Source organism: Oncorhynchus nerka, linkage group LG22, assembly GCF_034236695.1.
Source record: "Oncorhynchus nerka isolate Pitt River linkage group LG22, Oner_Uvic_2.0, whole genome shotgun sequence".
In the NCBI taxonomy this organism is placed as follows: Eukaryota; Metazoa; Chordata; class Actinopteri; order Salmoniformes; family Salmonidae; genus Oncorhynchus; species Oncorhynchus nerka.
In genome coordinates, this window is record NC_088417.1 from 55,217,261 (window position 1) to 55,241,312 (window position 24,052).

Consider the following 24,052-nt stretch of genomic DNA (forward strand, 5'->3'; position numbering starts at 1 on the left):
AAACATTTTCCGAAATCACACACTGTGGCTGGATTAATGAGAATTGTATCTTTAAAAGTGTGAAATACTTGTATGCTTGAGGAATTTTAATCATGAGATTTTTGTTGTTTTGAATTTGGTGCCCTGCACTTTCACTGGCTGTTGGCGAGGTGGGACGCTACCGTCCCACATATCCCAGAGAGATTAATCAGGTCAACACCTGTAAGGCTGCGGACCCGAAGGTATTCCATGGAGCGTTCTCAGAGCATGCGCAGAACAGCTGGCAGTAATTTGGACATAAAGTAATTTGGACATCACTGTAATTTTCAACCTCTCCTTGTCCCAGTCGGTAATCCCCACGTTTTAAGAAAACCAACATCAATTCTGTTCCCAAGAACTCTAAGCATTCATGCCACAATGACTAACGCCCTGTAGCACTTACATCTGTAATCATGAAGTGCTTTGAGAGGCTGGTTATAGCACACAAGTCCATCATCACAGACACCCCTAGACCTACTTTTCATACTGCCCCAACAGATCCATAAACGACGCAATCTCAATTGCACTCCATACTGCCCTCACCCACCAAGATAAGAGGAATGCCTACATGAGAATGTTGTTTATTGACTACAGCTCAGCTTTCAACACCATTGTCCCCTCCATGCTCATCACCAAGCTTAGGACCCCAGGATTGAACACCTCCCTCTGTAACTGGATCCTGGACTTCCTGACGGACTGACCCCAGGTGGTGAGTCAAGCCAGGCCATGCAGTCGTGAGTGAACAGGGAGTACAGGAGAGGACTGAGCACGCAATCCTGAGGGGCCCCCGTGTTGAGGATCAGCGTGGCGGATGTGTTGTTACCCACCCTTACCCCTTGGGGGCGGCCCGTCAGGAAGTCCAGGGCATAGCGGGATTTCTTATAAGCTTCCGAGTTAGAGTCCCGCTCCTTGAAAGAGGCAGCTCTACACTTTAGCTCAGTGCAGAATAATTTGTTCTTAACTGCTTGCCTAATTAAATAAAGGTTAAATAAAAGTAAATACAAAATAAAATAATAAACAGTTCCACCAGGCTACAACATTGGTGCATGGTGATGTCTTTCAAGAGAGATGTCATATTGAAAAGGAAATAGACATTCCTAAAAATGTGTCAATTCATGATCCAATCAACATTGTATTATTTTTCTTCCCATGATATCAACAACCTATAGATATATGACCCGGGATGCCCTTGAAACTAAATGTATTCAGTGTTGCGTGGAAACCCCATGAATTGTGCTGTGATGTCACGGAAGGCCCCTTACTGTAGCCAGTGTAGTGTATGTAGCATATAAAGACACGAGAGGAAGTGGCTCTGAGAGTCCACATCTGAATCTGACAGAGTCAAGATGGCACTAATGCTGCAGCTTTGCTTCCTAGTCTTGTTTGTAAGGGGTGAGTAGGCTACTTCTCTGAAAGTAATTGTTTCTGTGACAATGAAGTACGAAGTACCCAGGCAGGGTACATGTATACAATACAGCTTGACAGAGTTATATGCCTGATCTGTTTTGATCACAACGTTGAAATGACATTCAATGTTTTTGTTGTAAGATATCACAAATTAATGTTTGCTGTATTCATATTTGTATATATGTTTTACATTTAATACGTTTCCTTACTAATTCTTTACATCTGTGTGTGAGATCAATTAGAATGGAACTGCTTTTTTCTTGACGGATGCTGTGATGCATTTACAGTGGGGTCCGAAATGATTGACACCCTTGCTATACTGAGCTATATCGTATGCTCAATGGGTTACAAGTCCAGAGACTGAGATGGCCAATGTAAAATGTTGATTTTGTGGCCAATTAACCATTTCTTTGTGTTTTTTGATGAGTGCTTGGGGATTATTGTCTTGCTGGAAGATCCACTTTCGGCCAAGTTTCCTCTTCCTGGCAAAGGCAACCAGGTTTTTGGCTAAAATGTCCTGGTACTGGGTAAAGTTCATAAGAATAGCCCTTTGCCGTGGTATATTGACCATATACCACACCCCCTGACGTCTTATGGCTAAAATAACCATCTTGTAAACAGACTGAAAGTTATGACAACACAAAAATAATAGACATAATCAAATGCTCTGAGGATTGTATCACAGTGAAAATGTGTACTTATTGCTTTGTTGTGGTCTTGTTTAAATATGTTTGGCGGCTGACATTGAAATTATTGTCTTTGAATGACTAGACAAATGCTATCAATTTGAAAACCATCCTATATGATTATGCTCTAAGAGTGTTTATTATCACAACGTTTCAACCATTAGGTGGTCATCAGCTCTCATTGGGATTCAAATACCTAATAAATAATTAACCTTGAATTCAATCATTGCAGACAAGTCTAAAAATCATTATGGTTAATTATAAAATACACTAATTCCATGGACCCCCATAGACCACCCACATGGAATTTATTTTGTTCAGTCAGTGCTATATACAGCATGACCCCATCATAAGGTGATATTCTGCTAGCCCACACAATGTATGAAAACAGTTAACCTTTAAAACATTACAAGCCCACCAACAACATCAGTGTAAATTTGCCCCCACAGTTAATGTTTCCAAATAAAGTAGGCCTATCACTAGTCATCATACCAGTAGCATAGGAAAAAGGAACACATGACGCTCACACAGACAGTGTGAAGAAAACCACAAACCCCTTGCTTTCTCTTTTACACCCCCCATGTTTTCGGTGACTCTCCACACTATATTTGATTTCCTGTCAGTTGCAGTAGAGAAGGTTGACTGCATAATCTGTAGGTGTACGTGCAGCGGAAATGCACCCCCCTCAAGTTGTTGTTTGTCACACCTCCCATTACCTCAAGCCTGACAATGGTAGCTCGACCTCCTTCAGTTTCCCCTGTAGCCCCCAATGGTAGAAGACCAGGGGAAGACCGAGAAGTAGGACAGTGCTGTGAGTGAGAGCTATGAGAAATGAAGGGTCTGACTCAGGTCTTAACCAGTTCATTTACACTGCCCACTTATTCATCTGTCTTCGACCCCTAAATCTCCTCTTTATGATTGCTTTTCAATACAGTCCATCCATGATCATATTATGTTCATGGCATACTGTGCATGTGTAAGAAGGAGGAAAGGGCTGTTGAAAGGTAAGGTGAACTTGAAATCATGTGTGGTGGTTAATTTTACTATTATCAAATGAGGAGAGACAAACTTATCACACAAGTCAGAGTTATACTTAAACTAAATCTTTATTCACGTATTTATAAGGAAAGCATGTCACACCACACCCACAAGTGAATGATGTGAGTGCTCTACAATAACGATGGCTGGTCGACGAATCACTCTTAGATGATTCATTGAGAGCCCCGACACAAAGAATACAACACCTTTTTATAGCAAAGATACACCCCCTTAGTCTACATGACAAACAAAAGAAGTGTGGAATGGGTCACAAGGTTGGGATTCCTATGAAAGATACTAATAATTCACAGACAGCACCTGCAGTTAAGACTGTTCTCATTGTATAGAAACCAGGGCCTGGCTCCCAAAACAAGGTTCCTCTCATAATTATCCATACTGGAGTCATCTCTACCCTGGTACCTCCCAGCACACAAACACCAACTCATGCTATGGAATTGTTTGCTTTATCACCTAAGGCATTGTACATCTTCTGTCAGCATTAAGCCCCCAGAGGCCCAATCTCAGTTCACACAGACACAATTAAGTTCTAAGAACCCCCTGTTGCATAAAACAACCATTTGATGGAATAACAGTATTTATAACATAATCTTGTAATTTTGCTCTCACACATGTTGGAACCTTCCATCATGTCAATCAAAGTATGTCCTATACTAAATCCTTGGAATTTACCATTGCAGGATCCATTGCAGTGGAACATTTGACTGTGATGGAGGGTGAGACACTAACCATGAAGTGTCGCATTAGAAATGCCGAAGGGAGCCACGTGGAATGGAAGAATCCTGATGGGCATGTTATGTTTTTTAATAACCAGAAGGGTGAGGATCTTATAATACCACCTATAGATATTTATTAAGATGTATTTTATATACTAAAACAAAGCAGTATCTTAATTTGAAAGTAGACTGGATGCCCAGTAAATTAGACATACAGGAGTTGATTTTATTCATGTCGAAAGCTGATTAAAATTCAAATTAAATTGTATTTGTCACAACGGGTGTAGACTTTACCATGAAATGCTGTCTAGAATGATAATAGTTGTACATGATACAAGTAAATATGTTTGTTCCTACTCATATTGTAACATCTTTGTTCGGATCTTAAGTAGTTGAGTTATATTGTGACATGCCTCCTCTCTCCCCCATCTTCACTAACAGCCCTGAAGGACAAGCGCTACAAGATAATAAACTTGTCTGACTCCGTTTTTTCAGTCAGTGTGTCTGATGTCACCTTCAAAGATGGAGGCCTCTACACATGTTTACATTACATTCACAAAGTACCTGTAGTGAAGTGGGTTAATGTGACAGTTTTGGGTAAGTGTAACATATTGTAATAGCACTGTTTTATAGGGATTAAGAAAGCACACAGCCTTCCCCTTAATTTAGTAGAATATTCATATTGGCACAGGAGGTAGAGTGCTTGGCTTGTTCCCACTTCCAACAAATTAAGTTGAAACCAAAAATCATAACATCACTCTTTTTGTCATTGTCAAGGTAAGCCAAAATTGGAGATAACAGAACACAATGGAAAGACTGCCATAAAATGTTCTGCAGTGGGAAATGGCCATCCTCCCAAAATCTCATGGCTGTTGGAGAGTGGGTTAGAAATATATGGTAAGTGTCCTTCATTCTAGATTTATTTCATAGGTTTTATGACGCCAAAATTCATGTGAAAAGGTGTTGAATGCATGTGCTCCAGGAGACGGCAAACTTAAAGTTCAGGGCCAGCTCTGTCTTGACTCCTTGCTCGGCCAGCCCAAGTGATTTATGTAAACAAAAACGGTGCATGACCAACAAATAATTGTATACACACAAAAAATGAAAAAACATGGCATGCCGAAAACATAAAGACTCAAACCAAACCAAAGGTTCACATGGGCACTAAACTCCAGCAGCCTCATGGCTCTGCCAGCTGCCACACCTTCTTCTTTGGTGGAGTTCAACGACAGTTGGCATCCAATATGTTGCATTACCGACTAGAGGTCGACCGATTATGAGTAACAGCTGGTCAACCTGCCACGCAGTCTGAAGTCAAATCACGCAGCCCCAAGTACTTCTCTGCATCTGTGACTTACGTTTCATCTCTGCGGTACAGTTGATAACCATTGCTATGAACGCTAAGAAGCCAACCTTACTGAAACATAGATCACTCATTGGCCTATCCCTTGTCTTTATCATCACCATGTCTTACAACACCTTCTACCCCTTCCATTTTTCCTCCAGAACTCAAAACTGGCATCTGGCTCACTGTTTGATCTTGACACAAATCTTCCTCAACATACCCTCTCCCTTGTTATTGCTAGCTTCAACAAATATAAACCCATCCTCTGCCTCCCTCAGTCTTTTCAACCTCCTCTCTTTCCCTCCAAATCCTCCTGCCTTAACCAATTACCGACTTCTTCTGAAAATATTTAACTTTTCCAATCCGAAACCTCTTTTTAGCTTACTTGAGAGACCTGCTAAACCCTGCACTCCCTCCACTTTAAACTCGAACTATCGCCAGTTCATAAAAAAATCTATGCAGCTATCAGATTGTTTAGAATCGATTACTGTGCACACCTGTGCACAACCAACACTTAAGACTTCCTATCAGAGCACACCCCCTGACCCAGTTGCTACTGCCACCTGGGGATGGAGTGTGGAAGGGGTAGTGGTGTCTAATTGTGCTCCTAAGAACTAAACTACCTAACCTATTCCATAACCATTAGGAAGAGTGAAGAGTCAAACTGAATTGTGTAGTCCCATATTAGTATTGTGGCGATCCTAGCTATATGAGTCACGTTTCCCTACATTGGTGTCAGAAGTGCAATGACGGCTGTGAGGCTATCGTAACACACGGCCGGACGTATGAAGGGTTAGCGGTAGGTTGAAACACAAAGATGTACCTTTCCGTTCAGAGGGGGCAGAGTAGCAATCCTTGCTATATGAGCCACATTACAATTTCCCACCAAGTGGATTAACCATATTGGCACGATGTGTAGGGTGTTTGCCTCTCATGCCACTAACCTGGGTTCGCTTCCCTGCCCTGTCATTCACTACCGTATTTGACAAATAATAACAGCCATTGTCGTGGCTTGTGGGAATTATAAATATAAAACAAGTGAAAAATAGAATAGGAAAATACTTGGAGTAGGAGACTGAGAATTGTGTGATGAGATATAGAAAATATAAAAAATGAAATGCCTTAAAATGGTTTAGACTTCCCCTGTGAAACCAAATCCCACACACATTCCCCTTTATCTCTTCCAAAATAAAGAGAAGTGAAATGTCTGTATTTTCCCTGTAAAGTGCAGGTCAGCTATTATAAGGATGATGGTTGTTAATGTTCTTTTACATATTCAATTTTTACACTTTCAGTCAAAAGTTAATTGAACCTCTCTGCTGTTATTTAGCTCAGCCTCAGTATCTGTTGGACAAAAACACATATTCCTCCCTGGATATCTTGCATGTTCAGTCCTACAAGAGGAGAGTCACATTGAAATGCATTGTTCGCCATCCAGCCTTACACAATTCATCCCTGATGAATTTTGTGAAGATTGGACAGAATCGTAAGTACTACATTTTTTTTGTTCCCACTTTCGACCTTTTATCAAATCAAATCAAATTTATTTATATAGCCCTTCGTACATCAGCTGATATCTCAAAGTGCTGTACAGAAACCCAGCCTAAAACCCCAAACAGCAAACAATGCAGGTGTAAAAGCACGGTGGCTAGGAAAAACTCCCTAGAAAGGCCAAAACCTAGGAAGAAACCTAGAGAGGAACCAGGCTATGTGGGGTGGCCAGTCCTCTTCTGGCTGTGCCGGGTAGAGATTATAACAGAACATGACCAAGATGTTCAAATGTTCATAAATGACCAGCATGGTCGAATAATAATAAGGCAGAACAGTTGAAACTGGAGCAGCAGCACAGTCAGGTGGACTGGGGACAGCAAGGAGTCATCATGTCAGGTAGTCCTGGGGCACGGTCCTAGGGCTCAGGTCCTCCGAGAGAGAGAAAGAAAGAGAGAATTAGAGAGAGCATATGTGGGGTGGCCAGTCCTCTTCTGGCTGTGCCGGGTAGAGATTATAACAGAACGTGGCCAAGATGTTCAAATGTTCATAAATGACCAGCATGGTTGAATAATAGTAAGGCAGAACAGTTGAAACTGGAGCAGCAGCATGGCCAGGTGGACTGGGGACAGCAAGGAGTCATCATGTCAGGTAGTCCTGGGGCATGGTCCTAGGGCTCAGGTCCTCCGAGAGAGAGAAAGAAAGAGAGAAGGAGAGAATTAGAGAACGCACACTTAGATTCACACAGGACACCGAATAGGACAGGAGAAGTACTCCAGATATAACAAACTGACCCTAGCCCCCCGACACAAACTACTGCAGCATAAATACTGGAGGCTGAGACAGGAGGGGTCAGGAGACACTGTGGCCCCATCCGAGGACACCCCCGGACAGGGCCAAACAGGAAGGATATAACCCCACCCACTTTGCCAAAGCACAGCCCCCACACCACTTTATTTGATTAGTTGTCGAGATGGCATCCACACGATGGGAGATTGAATTTATAAGGGTACAATCAATGACAATACATAAAGCTCAGATTACCTCCTTGAGAGTAAGGTGGAAATATCCAACAAAGAATAAAAAGCAAGTCTACCTTATTTTTAAATGTAGTTCTGCTTGCAATGGTCTATTTGAGGAACATTGAAAGGAAAGTGTTTACTTGTGGTTTCAGTGCAGTCACACTGTTGGTACTTTCCTCACTTTAAAATATGCCATGAGAACGCCACACTAGGGTATCTTGACAACACAAACATCATGTGATTTACTCTCTCTGTAGGGAGGAATACACTAGCATCCCAAAGTCACATTTCTACAAAAATATTCAGATAGATCGTATTATTCACTTCAAGTTATTTGAACTGCACTATAACTAATATATATATATATACACACACACACAAGCACTTCATAATAGCGACCAAAAGTCTTAGCAAGATACAATTGTCATTTGTGAACATGGTTTGAATTGTACAACAACTGAAATTCCCTTTTATCTTATAGCCACTGAGGAATCACACTCCACTACGAGAGCCTCTCATTGGCTCAGTACAGGTCTAACAGAGGTAACAACAACAGTCTCCCGTTGGCATAGTACACAGGTGTCAACAGAAACACCAACAGCTACAGCCTTAAATTGGCCCAATACAGAAGGATCACCAGCATCAACACCTGACTTACAACTCAGCACTCACAGTAAGTAAAAAATATTAATAGTCATTTTTAAAAACAAACTATTCGACTTACTGATCGTTTTGACATGACAAGACAGACAATGCATATACGGAAGAACAGAACAGCTATGGTGCCTTGAGGTTGAATCTACACATGTTTTGTGAACACTGGTTAGGTGCAAAACCACAGCAGTCTGTTTCCTGAAACGGGAGTCAATAGCAATATTAACAATATACAGTCCATTTGGAAAGTATTCAGACTTCTTCCATATTTTGTTATGTTATATCCTTATTCTAAAATTGATTAAATCGCATTTTTCCCATATCAATGTACACACAATACCCCATAATGACAAAGCAAAAACAGGTTATAAGAAATTGTTGCTAATTTATACAAAATTAACTGATATTATATTTACATGCAGTACCAGTCAAAAGTTTGGACATACCTTCTTATTCCAGGGTTTTTCTTTATTTTTACTATTTGAAGATGAAGACATCAAAACTATGAAATAACACATATGGAATCATGTAGTAACAAAAAAAAGTGTTAAACAAATCAAAATATATTTTATATCTTAGATTCTTCAAAGTAGCCACCCTTTGCCTTGATGACAGCTTTGCACACTCTTAGCATTCTATCAACCAGCTTCATGAGGGGCAGCATTGGCAAGGAAAACCCAGTTACCTCTGCTGCAGAGGATAAGTTCATTCGAGTTACCAGCCTCAGATTGCAGCCCAAATAAATGCTTCAAAGTTCAAGTAACAGACACATCTGAACATCAACTGTTCAGAGGAGACTTTGTGAATCAGGCTTTCATGGTCAAATTGCTGCAAAGAAACCACTACTAAAGGACACCAATATGAAGAAGAGACTTGCTTGAGCCAAGAAACAAGAGCAATTGACATTAGACGGAGGAAATCTGTCCTTTGGCCTGATGAAGGTTCTCCCATCTCCACAGAGGAACTCTAGAGCTCTGTCAGAGTGACCATCGGGTTCTTGGTGGTTCCAAACTTCTTCCATTTAAGAATGGTGGAGGCCACTGTGTTCTTGGGGACCTTCAATTCTGCAAAAATTGTTTGGTACACCTCCCCAGATCTGTGCCTCGACAAAATCCTGTCTCAGAGCTCTACGGACAATTCCTTCGACCTCATGGCTTGGTTTTTGCTCTGACGTGCGCTGTCAACTGTGGGACCTTCAACTGTGGGACCTTATATAGGCAGGTGTGTGCCTTTCCAAATAATGTCCAATCGATTGAATTTACCACAGGTGGACTCCAATCAAGTTGAAGAAACATCTCAAGGATGATCAATGGAAAAAGGATACACCTGAGCTCAATTTCAAGTCTCATAGCAAAGGGTCTTATGTATATTACCTTTTACTTATGTAAATAAGGTTATTCTGTTTTGACAGGTTTTATACATTTGCAATAATGTATAAAAACCTGTTTTCACTTTGTCATTATGGGGTATTGTGTTCAGATAGATGAGGGGAAAATATTTAAATCAATTTTAGAACAAAACTTTAATGTAACAAAATGTGGAAACGGTCAAGGTGTCTGAATACTTTCCCGAATGCACTGTAGGTCCTCAATAGTGAATCTCAGTAAAAGTTTCAGGCAGAACTTCGGCTTGTGCTTTTATTTGTAGTTAATTTAAGGTTGTTGTTATACATATTGACTTGAATTAGAACATTTTCATCTGTGGTACAATCAGTGAGTGAAAATTAAATACACTGTAATGGGGCGGCATGTAAAATGTACAATAAATATATTTCCTCATTCAGGTCAGCCAGTGTTCGAAGCTACAGGGTACACACTTGCTAATGACAGCAGCGGCAGCAGCAACACTGCTGCTAAGAACAGGACAAATCATAGCTAGCATTGTATGGGAATTAATTTAAGTATCCTTGACAGCTAGGCTTAATAGTTACTCAGTAGGCTGCTTCTCCACCTAGTGGTGACTCTCTATCACTACAGATGGGCATCATACCAGCATCCAATAGTATTTTATTAGTTCCAATTCAATTCAATCACACATTTTATCCACAAATACACTCCATATCCTCCCGAATAAAGTGACTGTACTGTCTAGATCAGCTGCCATTCATTCCCCTGCAATTCCCTGTAGATTGGTTGTCAGTGTCCCAGACAACAGAGAACACACCTCATAATGGCACAGGACACAACTCCAGCAATGCTAAAGGTAAGACAGTCTTACTATTTTTCTAAGTGCATACAGATCCGGTTAAGTGAGTCATGTTCAGGTGCTGTATAAGCCAGACATGGATGTAAGGCTACAGTAGAAGAGGCTAAAGTTGCACTGATGGTCACATTCACAGGAAGCTTCTTCAATGATACGGAGACGCAGAAAGGAACTGGAGGAAGTGCGCTGTTGCTCATCTTACTTGTAACAGGCCTCATCCTTGGTCTGCTCGTGGTTGTTTCGCTCTTCGTGATCAAGCTGAGGAGGGCTCACATACTCTGGAAGAAAGGTAACTAGAGACCAGGACACCTCACTGTTTAGGATCTCCTCATGACTTATCATGTTTGGTCATCTTTACCTATCATCTTTGGTTTATGGCAGGTGTGCATAACTCTAGTCCTCAACTGGAATTTTGCTCCTGTTGGTTGTCCTTTCTCCCTGGCACTTGGATCAGTTGATATTAACCAAACACATAGACCTGCTGCCCTCAAGGACTTGAGTTGTGCGCCCCTGATTTATGGTTTATATGTATGCCTGCCACTAAATCTTAAACTTTTAATTATTCTTAATCTTAAACTAAGTAATTATTCTGAAATTATCATAGTTTTGATCATTACAGAAAATGACGACTCGGATCAATCTGTGGAAAGCAACAGATCAAAATCAAGCAATGAAGAGAAACAATCTCGAGGAAGAAGGGGCAATGGTAATAATTTGCATCGTACAATGTGTGATTTCTTGGACATGCCATATAAAATAAAGACTGCAGCCAATGAAACAACACAATGACAAAAAAGACCAATTATAAGGCCTATGTCTAATATGTGCTCAAATGGTAGGACATTTTATATGTTCCACATGGTAAAAATGCCTGTTTTTCTAGGACTGTTTAACATCAGATTCACAAAGTATGTCGTTGAGGAACCCATGGCAACAGAGACGATGACAACAACAAACATCAAAACAGAAGAGGATCCTGAAATTCAAGTCATCCCACAGAAAAATGGAGCAACCCATAGCCCTCAGAACAAGGAGAGGGAACTGTAACATTTTACAGTGTTATCATATAGAGAATTCACATTGAATTCTAAGTCATCATAAGCACAAAGATGTTACACCATATTTTGGGAAGGAATGTTGTTTTAAAACATGTACTTTGATATGGTGGATTATTATGTATGATTTCATTGTTTTATCAAAGTTTATTTTTATACTGAAAAACAATGAAGAATATACAACATAAGGATATGGATTTTTCTCTGGAAATATTGTATAAATGTATTGTATTTACACACTATCTTATCACAAACTGTCTTTGTTTTGGTGATTTCTCTATTGGGCCACATTGCTTTGAATAACAAATACCATGAACTGTCTCCTGCCAGTTGAATGCTCGGCTAGAACAAAACATGCACCCTCCTGGGGGTCCCCTAAAAATGAGTTCAAGAGAAATACTGTTGTAAGCTACCGAGGGAAACCGTTTTGTACTTCACAAATAAATTGACTGGAAAATGGTGCGCTACACTGTGGTGGTATGTGTAACAAATAGTCAACTTGTTGGAACAATAGTCACAGAATGACAACACAAGCTGTTTCAACTGTTTGCAACTGATCCATTTCATGCAAAATCAAAGATTGTTGTATTTATTGTATCAACCCCACAATAGTATATGCATTGGTTGAAGCTCAATGTTAAATTCAAATCTCCCTACTATCATAACTAAGTCAATTTGACACCAATGTCGATGAAAATGTGCAAATCAACTTGATCAGTGGTACACAACACTCCCCTTTCTCTTGTCATGAGCTATCCAGCCATTACCGAGAACCAAATACCAGAATTTTAACAGGGTCGTTAGCATTAGGAAGAAAATACAATTTCTTGCCCCGACCTAAGCTCAATATCTAGGCGTTGGATAAAAACAAGACTACAGTGTCCATAAAGTGACCATTAGAATTGCTATCTTTCGAGCTGAATAAGTTTGTAGGGGCAACAGTTTTGATTACATTTATAGCTCTCACGTACTCATTCTGTCCATTGAGAACCAATTATGTGCTACCTAGTTGTAGCATTTTTGACAATGTTGACATATTTTCAGCTGAATCTTAAGAGTTCTAAAACAAGAGCCACAGCACTAGTAGCTAGCGAACACCAGTCAGATGAGGCAAGTTACAAGCAAAGGAAGCTAGCTATATTTTGCTATGGAAAGTTTAGTAACACTTCATTTTAAGGGGTCATTAGTTACAGTAATTATATATGGAATTATAAAATTAATTATAAAACATGTCATATAGCAAATATGTATTGCATTATAGCAACCAATAGACACAATCATATAGCCAGGGCTAAACAATTAATAAGATTGTCATAATTTGTCTACCACAAATGATTGCCACGAAAGAAAAAAGGTGTTGTAGGTCAAAAACATCTGCAAATGAGAGAAAGTAAGATTTAGTCCAATATTGGGCTAGCTAGCCTAGTGTTGGCTAGACAGATAACTGTAGCTGGTTAGCTAGCAAATGCTAGCTGGCATTATTGTTGGGCTACAATCTAGGCTAGCGAGCTAGCTAGTTACTGTCTACAGAATATACTTTCTATGCAATCTGTTCAGCTACCAAGTTTGGTGGCAAATATGCTATGGTTGCTACTCGCTAGCTAACGTTAGCTGGGCTCGATGGTCTTATCTTCCCTGAACCTTGTTCTCAGGGTATCTGTTACCCAAGTGTAATTACGTAAAACGCACCCATTATGTTAACGTGAGCTAGCTAGCTACGTGTGTCAATACACTGAATAACGTAGTTCCTTTTCAATGTAGCTAAACACTTGCTAACTTAGTGTTAGCAAGTACTATTAATGCTAGCTGGATAACACAACAACGAGCTACAGATTCCCACAAGGTCTCAGGATGGGAAACATATGAACAAAGTCAGAGTTGTCAATTTCCCTTGTTACTTGTATTGTTAAAAGGGGAAGAAATAGATAATCCCATTTTACTAAATTAGCTACCTAGGCTAGTCCTACTATAGGCTACAGATTAGTCACCACTAGAATAGTTATTTTTGTGTTATTGAGTAGGTCTATATCTTTGTTTAATAAAATTAATTAATCTTAACAATAGAAATCTTTATTATTTTGCAAGAAATGTACTGTATTTTTACATGTTGCATCTTTTGTTTGTAGGTATATTATTTTCGCTTGGTAATGGGTAATTATATAGAAATTGCTCATAGGTAACTATAAAGTTATACACTTCACTTTAAATAGCTAAACCCTGTGTAACAACTAGTGACAACTTTATGCAGATATTACAGATATATACTCTGGTGTATTAGTGCGTTTATTTTCTCACTTGAATGGTACTTTCAGAAGCTGACAATATCTCCCACATTCTTCCACAAAGCACAGCTAGCTAGCTAGCTAAGTAAAGTTCATAGTCAACACCAAACTTTGGGAAACTGCTACGCTGCTAATGTATAATACATGCATTAGGCATAGTTTATCTAACGTTACTCCATAAACTACTCAACCTGGCCTGCTTAGCAATGTAGCTACCTAACGTTGCATCCCATTGATTCCTGTATAATAATACATATGATTTGTCACATTTGCCAAATACAACTGGTGAAGACTTTACTGTGAAATGCTAAAATAGTAACACGAGGAATCAAATGACCTCTGAGACTATCACAGTGCAAGTGCATTTATACGGAGACTTGATTACACACAGGTGGATTGTATTTATCATCATTAGTCATTTAGGTCAACATTGGATCATTCAGAGATCCTCACTGAACTTCTGGAGAGAGTTTGCTGCACTGAAAGTAAAAGGGGCTGAATAATTTTGCACGCCCAATTTTTCAGTTTTTGATTTATTAAAAAAGTTTGAAATATCCAATAAATGTCGTTCCACTTCATGATTGTGTCCCACTTGTTGTTGATTCTTCACAAAAAAATACAGTTTTATATCTTTATGTTTGAAGCCTGAAATGTGGCAAAAGGTCGCAAAGTTCAAGGGGGCCGAATACTTTCGCAAGGCACTGTATGTGTATATAAGCATGGGTGTATGTATGTATGTGTATGTATATGTGTATATATATATACGCGTAGATATGTGTAAGTGGGTGCTGTTTTTCTTGTTTTTTTTCTGTGTGCTTTGTCTCTATTGTTGTATCTCTTAATATGGGTGAAAATTGTGAAATTCCAATAAAAATACTGTTACAAAAGATGATGATAGAAAAAAACGTATGTTTTTTTTCATTGTTTTATCTAAACCAGATCTATTGTGTGTTATTCTCCTACATTCAATTCACATTTACACAAACTTCAGAGTGTTTTCTTTCAAATGGTACCAAGAATATGCATATCCTTGGTTCTGTGCCTGAGCTACAGGCTGTTAGATTTGGGTATGTCTTCAGGCGGAAATTGCACAAAGTAGGGGGGAGCTGCAAGAGGTTAAATGTGATATATATATATATTTTTTGCTTTGTTACTATTGGGATTGATGGGGGGGGGGACGATTTACCGTAATTTCTGGACTATTAAGCGCACCTGAATATAAGCCGCACCCACTGAATTATTAAAAAATATGTATTTTGTACATAATGTCTATAAGCCGCAGGTGCCTACCGGTACATTGAAACAAAATAACTTTACACAGCCTTTAAACGAAACACGGCTTGTAACAAAAATAAATAGGCTTTAACGAAACACGGCTTGTAACAAAAAATTTAAAAATAGCAGTAAACAGTAGCCTACCAAGAAAGTCATTGGTCACTATCTTCCTCCTCCTGTGCACTGAAACCACTGAAGTCATCTCCTTCGGTGTCGGAGTTGAATAGCCTCAGAATTGCTTCATCCGATGTTGGATCGTTTTCATTGTCGCTCTCGCTCCACGCTGTCAGGACACACTGGCAGACTTGACCATAAGTTTCTCTTCGCATGCAGCCATTTTAGTGAAGGATTTCTCCCCACTTGTCATCCAAGCCTCCCACTGAACACGGAGCGCCACCTTAAATGCACGATTTACACTGATGTCGGGCCATCTGCTTTTCTTCCCTCTGAAAGCTTTTGTTGTCTTTTTGCACTGAGTCAGTTCCTCGCGCTGCTGTTTCCAACGTCTTATCATCGACTCATTAAGGCCAAGCTCCCGTGCAGCAGCTCTATTTCCTTTTCCAACAGCCAGATCGATCGCCTTCAACTTGAAAGCTGCATCATATGCATTTCTCCGTGTCTTTGCCATGATGAGGGTGACAAAATGACTACTGTAATCAGAATGATGGGAAGTTTGAGCACGCTCGATTTACGTCACATTATGTGACGGTGCTCAGTTTTTTGGCGGCATGAATCTTGTGAAAGCGGGAAAAATCCAATTAGCCGCGTCATTGTATAAATCGCGAGGTTCAAAGCGTGGGAATAAAGTAGCGGCTTATAGTCCGGAAATTACGGTAATCAATTTTAGAATAAGGCTGTAACATAACAAAATGTGGAAGAAGTCAAGGGGTCTGAATGATTTCCAAAGGCACTGTATGTTATCTGTAAATAGTTCACTAAAGTTATGTTTGTACTGGCCGCCTACTTGTTTAAGTTCTTGTTCTACACAAATACAGTATATTGGATGGGAATTGTGACCAGACTACATTATTGTAAGTTAAACACTTGTATGCATGTGTTCTCTCTAGTTGCACATTCACTATGTTAACCTTCTGAGCTACCTTGTGGAGAGGGTTGAAGGCTCACTTGTCTGTTTCGTTCACTTGGGTATTGAACTTGATCAGGAAGGCCGCAATATGCATGTGCTGTAGAGGAGACACAGAGGAGAGAAGTGACCGAGAAGAGAGGACAGAAAAGACAGGAGAGGAGTGACAGAGAGGAGAGGAGCGAGACACAGAGGACAAGATTTAACATCCTCATGACTTGCCCAAAGACTGATGACATCTATGCTAATACATATGTAGACTTTCCACTAGGTCCCTTTCATCACAGTATGGGTGAAGTCAAATTAAATACATTTTTATTGGTCACATACACCTGTTTAGCAGATGTCATTGCAGATGTAGCGAAATGCTTGTGTTATTTTATGTCATGGTTTTCTATAAGGTTTTGTAAACTGAACAATGCATATGTAACAGTATAGCTTCCATCCCTCTCCTCGCCCCAAACTGGGCTCGAACCAGGGACCCTCTGCACACATCAACCACAGTCACTCACGAAGCATCGTTACCCATCGCTCCACAAAAGCCGCGGCCCTTGCAGAGCATGGGGAACCACTACTTCAAGGTCTCAAAGCGAGTGACGTCACAGATCGAAACGCTATTAGCGCGCACCACCGCTAACTAGCTAGCCATTTCACATCGGTCACACATACAATGTCTTCTAAAGTCTGATGACAGCCAAGCTGTTACATAGGCCACAATGTCACAGCGTATGTTTTGTATGCATTGTCTATGTCAAAACCGTACAGCATGTAAAACGTCTTCAAAGGCCTGATGTAATCTTTGTAATGACTCACCCCGTATGAGGCTGAGTTGTGCAGGGAGATGAGGCCTCATTTTTTTCCTGAGCATTGTCATCAGCCCCATGCTCCAAAGGCCAACATCCCTGGTGACAAATTAAACAGACAGTGCAATGGTTACCACTACAGGTACAGTGTCCCAATAACAAAATAATGACAAGACCGCAATCTGCTAGTGTAAGAGGTCCTTAATTGACAATAAAAGGTGATAGCCTATTCTATACCCATTTGAAGAGAACCCCCCCACCCACGTCATTTGTGACCAAGTTTCATCTGATTTGTCTCAAATAACTTTGCTGTCAGGCAAATGGTGTTTACCTAGCCAGCTAAATGATTGTGAAAAATAACGATATTTAGCTAATGCAAATTTGAAGCAGGCTACTCCTCAATAACTTGGTTAGCCCACAATCAATGTCAACGTTGGCTGCTGTAGCTACTGTACTGTATATCAGATCACAAGGCAAACTAACATGTAATTTATATAGAATACATCAAACTCAGTTGTCATGTTCTTGTTTTTTGTTACAGATGCCATATTTTAGAAGAAAAAGAGCCCCTCTAGTTTATAGAGACATGACTAGAGGCGTGATAGCACGTACACCCCTGCCATGAACTTGGATAGGTGAGAAAGTTTTAATAACAGCACAATAAAGTAATCACCAATGTATACGGGGTGTAATAACAGCCGTGGTTGATGCTTATTGATTACTCTGAATTTACGATATGAAACGTTGATATGAACCTAGAAGACGATCTTCTGACGTCCTTTCATTTCGTCAAAGGTACATAATCACATTATTTTTAAACTGTGATTTACAAAGCTAATGTAAATAGATTTTTTAAAGCGTTTTTATCCCGGGATAGCCCGCTAATATGACCCATAATAGGGAAGAACATTTCTTGAGTGCAATTCGATCTGAATATATAATACATTTTAAAAGGATTTGCAATTTTGCATTAGCAGTCTTTTCGACTTACATTTCCCGGGAACCATAGCATGGTGACATTTCCTGATTTCGGTGCAAGGCTGCGTCTAATTTATTTGGTTGCGTATCTTGTCTCATGCCTTAAATCTACATATTTTTCCCGAAGTGTGAAATAGTACATTTTCTCGCATGGATTTAAACTTACACCATTCATATAACCATGAACCAATATCCAAAGTGGGTACTTAGAAAGACTAATTTCATATGATATACCTACATTTTAAAATGAATATGAGGGTAGGGTTGCGCCAACTTTCTCACTGCCAAATAAGGGACAAAAGGTGGCGCGCCAGTGCACGGTGCCACGGCGGTGTGGGCGTGTTGTGTGAATGAATATACAGTGTATATTCATATTCTTATTCAATTGGAAAGGCAAAACATTTGTATATTTAGTCTATAGCTTTACTAAAACGGTATCATTATGTAAACGTATGTGAATAAACCTAAAAAAAAAAAAAGATAAAAGAAATCACCATTTGGACCTTTACAGTAATAATAAAAATAAAAAAACATTTGAAATGCAAAAGAGGAAAAGAGGGGCATGAGTCACTCACTAAGTCTACTTATATTTTGCTGCTCTTGACTGATTCAAAGCAGTCCTTTGTCCCTTTGAATAACCAGAGAGAAGTCATTACACGACAAGTCACAGTTCACAGATATTTGAAGTTCATTTTTGATCTGATGAGGACTGAGGACAAATGAGACAATCCTGAACATGTTGGTCAAATTGGCTTTCCCTAGGTTTTGGAAAACTGTCACCTAGTTCTCACTGGTGGATTTTGTGGTATCCTGTCTGGCTTTCTGTATTTCCTCCAGGCTAGCACAAAACTCTTCATTAGAGTTGGTCCATACCGACTGTCATTTTGAGGGCAACCACCACCTGCTCCAGGTCAGTGAAGGAGAGCTCCTCATAGAGGCCGATCGGTTTCATTTTCTGGCGAAAAATCAAACCACTTGTCAATGTATGTAATGACAGTGTCATAGAACTTCACAAAGTCCTGTTGCTGCTTGGACCGTTGTGCTGACAATTGTTTGTCCATCAGATGCTTGGTCTGGTATCCCAAAAAGCTCTCCTGTTTCTGCTGAAGTATCTTAATTTTGAACTTTTGGACTTCCTCGTAAACATGTGATGTAGAGCATTGTTTCCTCCAGCTGTTTTACGAGTTGGTCAAAAACACAGTGACTCAAACGCTAAAATGCACGCATTTTCCCTCTAAATAACACAAAAACGATTTACTCAGTCACAACACACGTGCCTGGCTGCAATAGTGCAACGTGAGTGGTGACGTCAGCAGCAGGCGCTCAGCTCGTGCAGAGGCAGTAGCAGGCCAGCAGCAATTTCAGCAAAATGCTAATCATTGTTGGCTGACTGCAGCAGCAGTAGTACGGGTTCGACAAGCCAAACCCAATGAATATAGTTGGTCACGAATATTTTATCTTACAACATCAATCAACATGTCCCAATCAAAATTGTACAGCCAGAAGTACAGAAAAGAGTGGGAGTCTGTACCTGAACAAATGTGAAATCATATTTTTTGTCGAGATGGCCAGTCAATTTGAGTAATGTTATTGTGTATTCTACTTAATGACGCAGTTTTGCGTTATCACGCAAGACGTCACAGCGTAATTTAGCAACAATTCAACCTGACTCTAGCAACTTACCCTGAAAATTAGTTGGCAACGCTGCACAGGACAGGTCTCCCCAAGGGACCTGAAGTATGAAGTAAGAGTTGGCCAGCTTTGCAGGAGACGATCGACAGCTGGATGAAGAGAGAGTCATCGTGTGCAATTATGTTGCAGAATTTCACGCCACTCAATATCAACAAAGGCAAACAATGCACACAGTTCCTCTCTTTGGGAAGCAGATACTGATAAGTGGCTGTAGAAGTTTGAATTAATTGTCTCAGTATCCACTGACAGCATATCGCGGGCGTGCCAACCCCCATCTGCCACAAACAGCAATTTCAGTGGACCTCCTGCGCCAGTTTGCACCCCTGCAACTGGAGTGTGGGGTGTCTTTGAGGGGGATTACCTTGGCTTTCCATAAATCCAATGCATGCTGGAAGGTAGTTATTGTATTTTCAATTGGAAATAAAATCATACATTTTTTACTATGATGAGTAGTTTTATTTTTTTCTATGTACAGACAGTTGAGCTCTACCAGAAGCTCATAAATGAGTCATTTGAGCAGTTCAAACACTGGCAGTTTGAATGAGAGACTGTCAGAAAGTTGGTGCCACTGACCTCGGACGGAACAAAGTGTCCTCTCTGTCCACAGGTATGTCAATGATAACAATTAAGGAACAACTATAACGTCTCAGTAAGCTAGGATTCTTATTTGCATTGAGTGTTGTTCATAATTGATGAGGGGAAATATATCCAACCTCAGTTGTCTTTCTCATATATCTTCTATCGTTGCTTTGCCAAACAGTAGTAATGTAATGCAGCAATACCATTGCTGCATTACAATGATCCTTTTCTGCTAATTCAATCAGATTAATTGGAAGCAGGGCTACTATTCAGTAGAATCAGACTCAGTGTCAACCTTCTAGTCTAGACTCAAGACTTTTCTCTTCTGTCAGTCCTATGATTGAGTGTAGTCTGGCCCATGGGTGGGAAGGTGAATGGGAAGGTCTATGTTTTTTTGTGTGCTCTATCCTGTTCTGAATATCGATCAGTCTGACAAGCATGCACACCATGAACTGCTTGGATTGTGCTTCTGTATTGCTTTTTCTTTTGGGGTTTTAGGCAGGGTATCTGTAAAGCACTTTGTGATGCTGTTTTACAACTGCTGATGTAAAAAGGGCTTTATAAAATACATTTAATTGATTTGATGATGAAATCCTTGCTGTGGTTTCACTAACAATTTGATATTTTAGTTAAATTCCAAACATTGTCCATAAGATATTTTTCAATAACTTGTGAGCATTGTATATGTATAATTCAGCACGAATGCCAGTGTGGTTTATTTTGTTCTGCAATAGATTTAATTAGGCCCTTGATTATGTTGAGGGCAGCACACAGTCAGACGTGGAAGTTTGGACCCGTCAGATAACGGAGACCCTCACAGACAAAAGGACGTTGTTCCTTACCTGGCAGGAGAGATACGTGGACTCTCGCAGAGCAACATTGAGTCGCATAAGTAGTTGCTACATCTCTGACCTAAGGTTTTATTCCATCTCTAAACACCCCTTTCTGTCTGGCTTAGCCCTACCAGTCATGACTGCCACGTTCCCGTGTTCTGTGTCCTAGGCTCTTTGCTGGCCATGGCAGAACACTGACATTCCTGTCTTGCAGGAAATCACGCACAGAACGAGCAGTATGGCTGGTGGCATTGTCATGCTGGAGGGTCTGGTCAGGATGAGCCTGCAGGAAGGGTACCACATGAGGAAGGAGGATGTCTTCCCTGTAATGCACAGTGTTGAGATTGCCTGCAATGACAACAAGCTCAGTCCGATGATGCCCAGACCATGATGGACCCTCCACCTCCAAATCGATCCCGCTCCAGAGTACAGGCCTCGGTGTAACGCTCATTCCTTCAACGATAAACGCGAATCCGACCACCACCCCTGGTGAGAAAAAAAACGAGACTCGTCAGTGAAGAGATCTTTTTGCCAGCCCTGTCTGGTCCAGCGACGGTGGGTTTGTGCCCATAGGCAACGTTGTTGCCGGTGATGTCTGGTGACGACCTGCCTTACAACAGGCTTACAAGCCCTCAGTCCAGCCTCTCACAGCCTATTGCAGACAGTCTGAGCACTGATGGAGGGATTGTGCATTCCTGGTGTAACTCGGGCAGTTGTTGTTGCCATCCTGTACCTGTCCCGCAGGTGTGATGTTCGGATGTACCGATCATGTGCAGGTGTTGTTAGACGTGGTCTGCCACTGCGAGGACAATCAGCTGTCCATCCTGTCTGCCTGTAGTGCTGTCTTAGGAGTCTCACAGTACGGACATTGCAATTGATTGCCCTGGCCACATCTGCAGTTCTCATGCCTCCTTGCAGCATGCCTAAGGCACGTTCACACAGATGAGCAGGGATCTTTCTTTTGTTGTTTTTCAGAGTCAGTAGAAAGGCCTCTTTAGTGTCCTAAGTTTTCATAACTGTGACCCGTTGCCTACCGTCTGTAAGCTGTTAGTGTCTTAACGACCGTTCCACAGGTGCATGTTCATGAATTGTTTATGGTTCATTGATCAAGCATGGGAAACAGTGTTTAAACCCATTACAATGAAGATCTGTTTAGTTATTTGGATTTTTAAGACAGGGTCCTGAAAAAGGGACGTGTCTTTTTCTGCTGAGTTTATTTGTACCACTATATTGGTGCTAGTCAATATAGGTTTTAAACATTTTAACATAAATATTCACATTTCAGCCTGGAGAAAAGGTTGAAGGGCATGGAGAAGAGAAACCGGATTGTACGCTGGTCTCTTCAACACTGTGCAGCAATTTTGGAAAGTCTGCAGACTAAGAAGACTCGCTGTCTGCTGGCCACAATCCATAGACTTGTCCTGGAGCGCTCTTTCTATTGTGGCCTGGTCAGAAAGAATGCAGGTACTGCAGCCAAGTCAGTGTTATACCCCTTTTTGATGATCTGTTGATTTATGTGCTAATAGTTGTGAAAATGAACCACATACTTGTAAAATATTGCACCAGTGATTGAAAAAAATGTAATAAAACACCCTGGGAGACCAGGAGCATGCTTTTGTATGTTACTCAATCCCATTGACATCCTACTACAGTATAACTTCTCTCTGTTTGCCTAAATTAATACATTTACAGTGTATGGTAACATTTCAACTACTAATCTACTAACTCGAACCCCAACCCTTATTCTAAACATAACTCTAACCGTAGCAAGCAGTTGCTTATCAACACATCATTTCTTGATAGTATGACTGTCTGCAGAGCATCTACAGATGGAAAATCCAGACTATCCAAATAAATGTGAACTAGTGTATCGATGAAAATAATTTAATGAATCGAATATACACTTAATTAACCCATTCCAGCAGTGCATTGTAAACTACACCATAACTTTCAATTGTGGCACGTTCCTTATAGCTGTGGCTTTTGCCATATAGCCGAATGGCCTGTTCCGTTTCAAGCATGGTTTCAAGCCATTCGGTTAATAGCTTTTATTACCGTATCATAATAATACAAGTCATATCAACATTTAAAGGTTTAATTACAACCTCTGGGGTATAACATGTTGGGCATAGTGGTATAGGATAGTCTGACATTAAATATAACCCCTAACCCTAACTTGAGTTCACTGTCGGCAGCCATTTTGTGTGAAATGCTCAGTCTGAAGGCATTCGGCTATGGGTTTCAAAGCCCTATCACAATAATGCAAGTCATACCAACCTTTAAAGGTTTATTTACAACCTCTGGGGTATAACGTGTTGGGCAAAGTAGTATAGGACAGTCTGACCCATATGATGATAATCATTGTCATGTTATTTGATATACTGCATATGCTTCAGTGAAAATGAACACCATGGTTGCAATAAAACTTTAAAAGGGTAGTATATAAATGTGTAGAATGTGTTGGTTTTGGGTCCAGGCTGGTAAGTTAACCAACCTTATATACAGTTGAAGTTGGAAGTTTACAAACACCTTAGCCAAATACATTTAAACTCAGTTTTTCACAATTCCTGACATTTAATCCTAGTAAAATTTCCTGTTTTAGGTCAGTTAGGATCACCACTTTATTTTAAGAATGTGAAATTGTCACGCCCTGGTCTAAGTATTTTGTGTTTTCTTTATTATTTTGGTCCGCCTCTCCTTCACCGGAAGAAAACCCTAACAGAAATGTCAGAATAATAGTAGAGAGAATTACTTATTTCAGCTTTTGTTTCTTTCATCACATTCCCAGTTGGTCAGAAGTTTACATACACTCAATTAGTATTTGGTAGCATTGCCTTTAAATTGTTTAACTTGGGTCAAATGTTTCAGGCAGCCTCC

At 40.3% G+C, this 24,052-nt stretch overlaps 1 protein-coding gene and 1 long non-coding RNA gene across 11 annotated transcripts; one reads left to right on the plus strand and one right to left on the minus strand.

Annotated features, from left to right (window-relative positions):
• Positions 1-1,305: 1,305 nt before the first annotated feature.
• LOC115105373 (cytotoxic and regulatory T-cell molecule-like) lies at positions 1,306-12,108 on the plus strand. 3 transcript variants are annotated; one of them, XM_029627338.2, is made up of 10 exons: positions 1,306-1,410; positions 3,848-3,985; positions 4,325-4,480; positions 4,661-4,780; positions 6,559-6,714; positions 8,220-8,411; positions 10,520-10,594; positions 10,731-10,883; positions 11,199-11,300; positions 11,478-12,108. In XM_029627338.2, exons 1-10 carry the CDS (start codon positions 1,365-1,367, stop codon positions 11,639-11,641), a joined length of 1,302 nt encoding a protein of 433 aa, XP_029483198.1. In that variant the 5' UTR covers positions 1,306-1,364; the 3' UTR covers positions 11,642-12,108. The 3 variants fall into 3 exon arrangements, with proteins under 3 accessions (XP_029483198.1, XP_029483200.1, XP_029483199.1); XM_029627340.2 differs by having other exon boundaries at positions 4,379-4,480; XM_029627339.2 differs by having other exon boundaries at positions 1,307-1,410; positions 11,214-11,300.
• On the minus strand, positions 3,199-20,002 carry LOC135563790 (uncharacterized). Of its 8 annotated transcripts, XR_010460509.1 has the most exons (5): positions 18,852-19,557; positions 18,647-18,699; positions 17,104-17,192; positions 16,307-16,390; positions 3,199-7,400 (listed from the first exon to the last, which is right to left on the minus strand). It is a non-coding gene; the product is annotated as an uncharacterized LOC135563790 (long non-coding RNA). The 8 variants fall into 8 exon arrangements; XR_010460510.1 differs by lacking the exons at positions 18,647-18,699; positions 18,852-19,557 and adding an exon at positions 19,755-20,002; XR_010460512.1 differs by lacking the exons at positions 18,647-18,699; positions 18,852-19,557 and adding an exon at positions 19,603-19,674.
• Between the last annotated feature and the right edge of the window lie 4,050 nt (positions 20,003-24,052).

Bases quoted from the DNA above. Each gene is read 5' to 3' on its own strand.
- LOC115105373 (XM_029627338.2), top strand. From the start codon at position 1,365: ATGGCACTAATGCTGCAGCTTTGCTTCCTAGTCTTGTTTGTAAGGG. The intron at 10,884-11,198 runs GTAACTAGAGAC...AAATTATCATAG, and splicing joins TCACATACTCTGGAAGAAAG to TTTTGATCATTACAGAAAAT. The intron at 11,301-11,477 runs GTAATAATTTGC...CTGTTTTTCTAG, and splicing joins TCGAGGAAGAAGGGGCAATG to GACTGTTTAACATCAGATTC.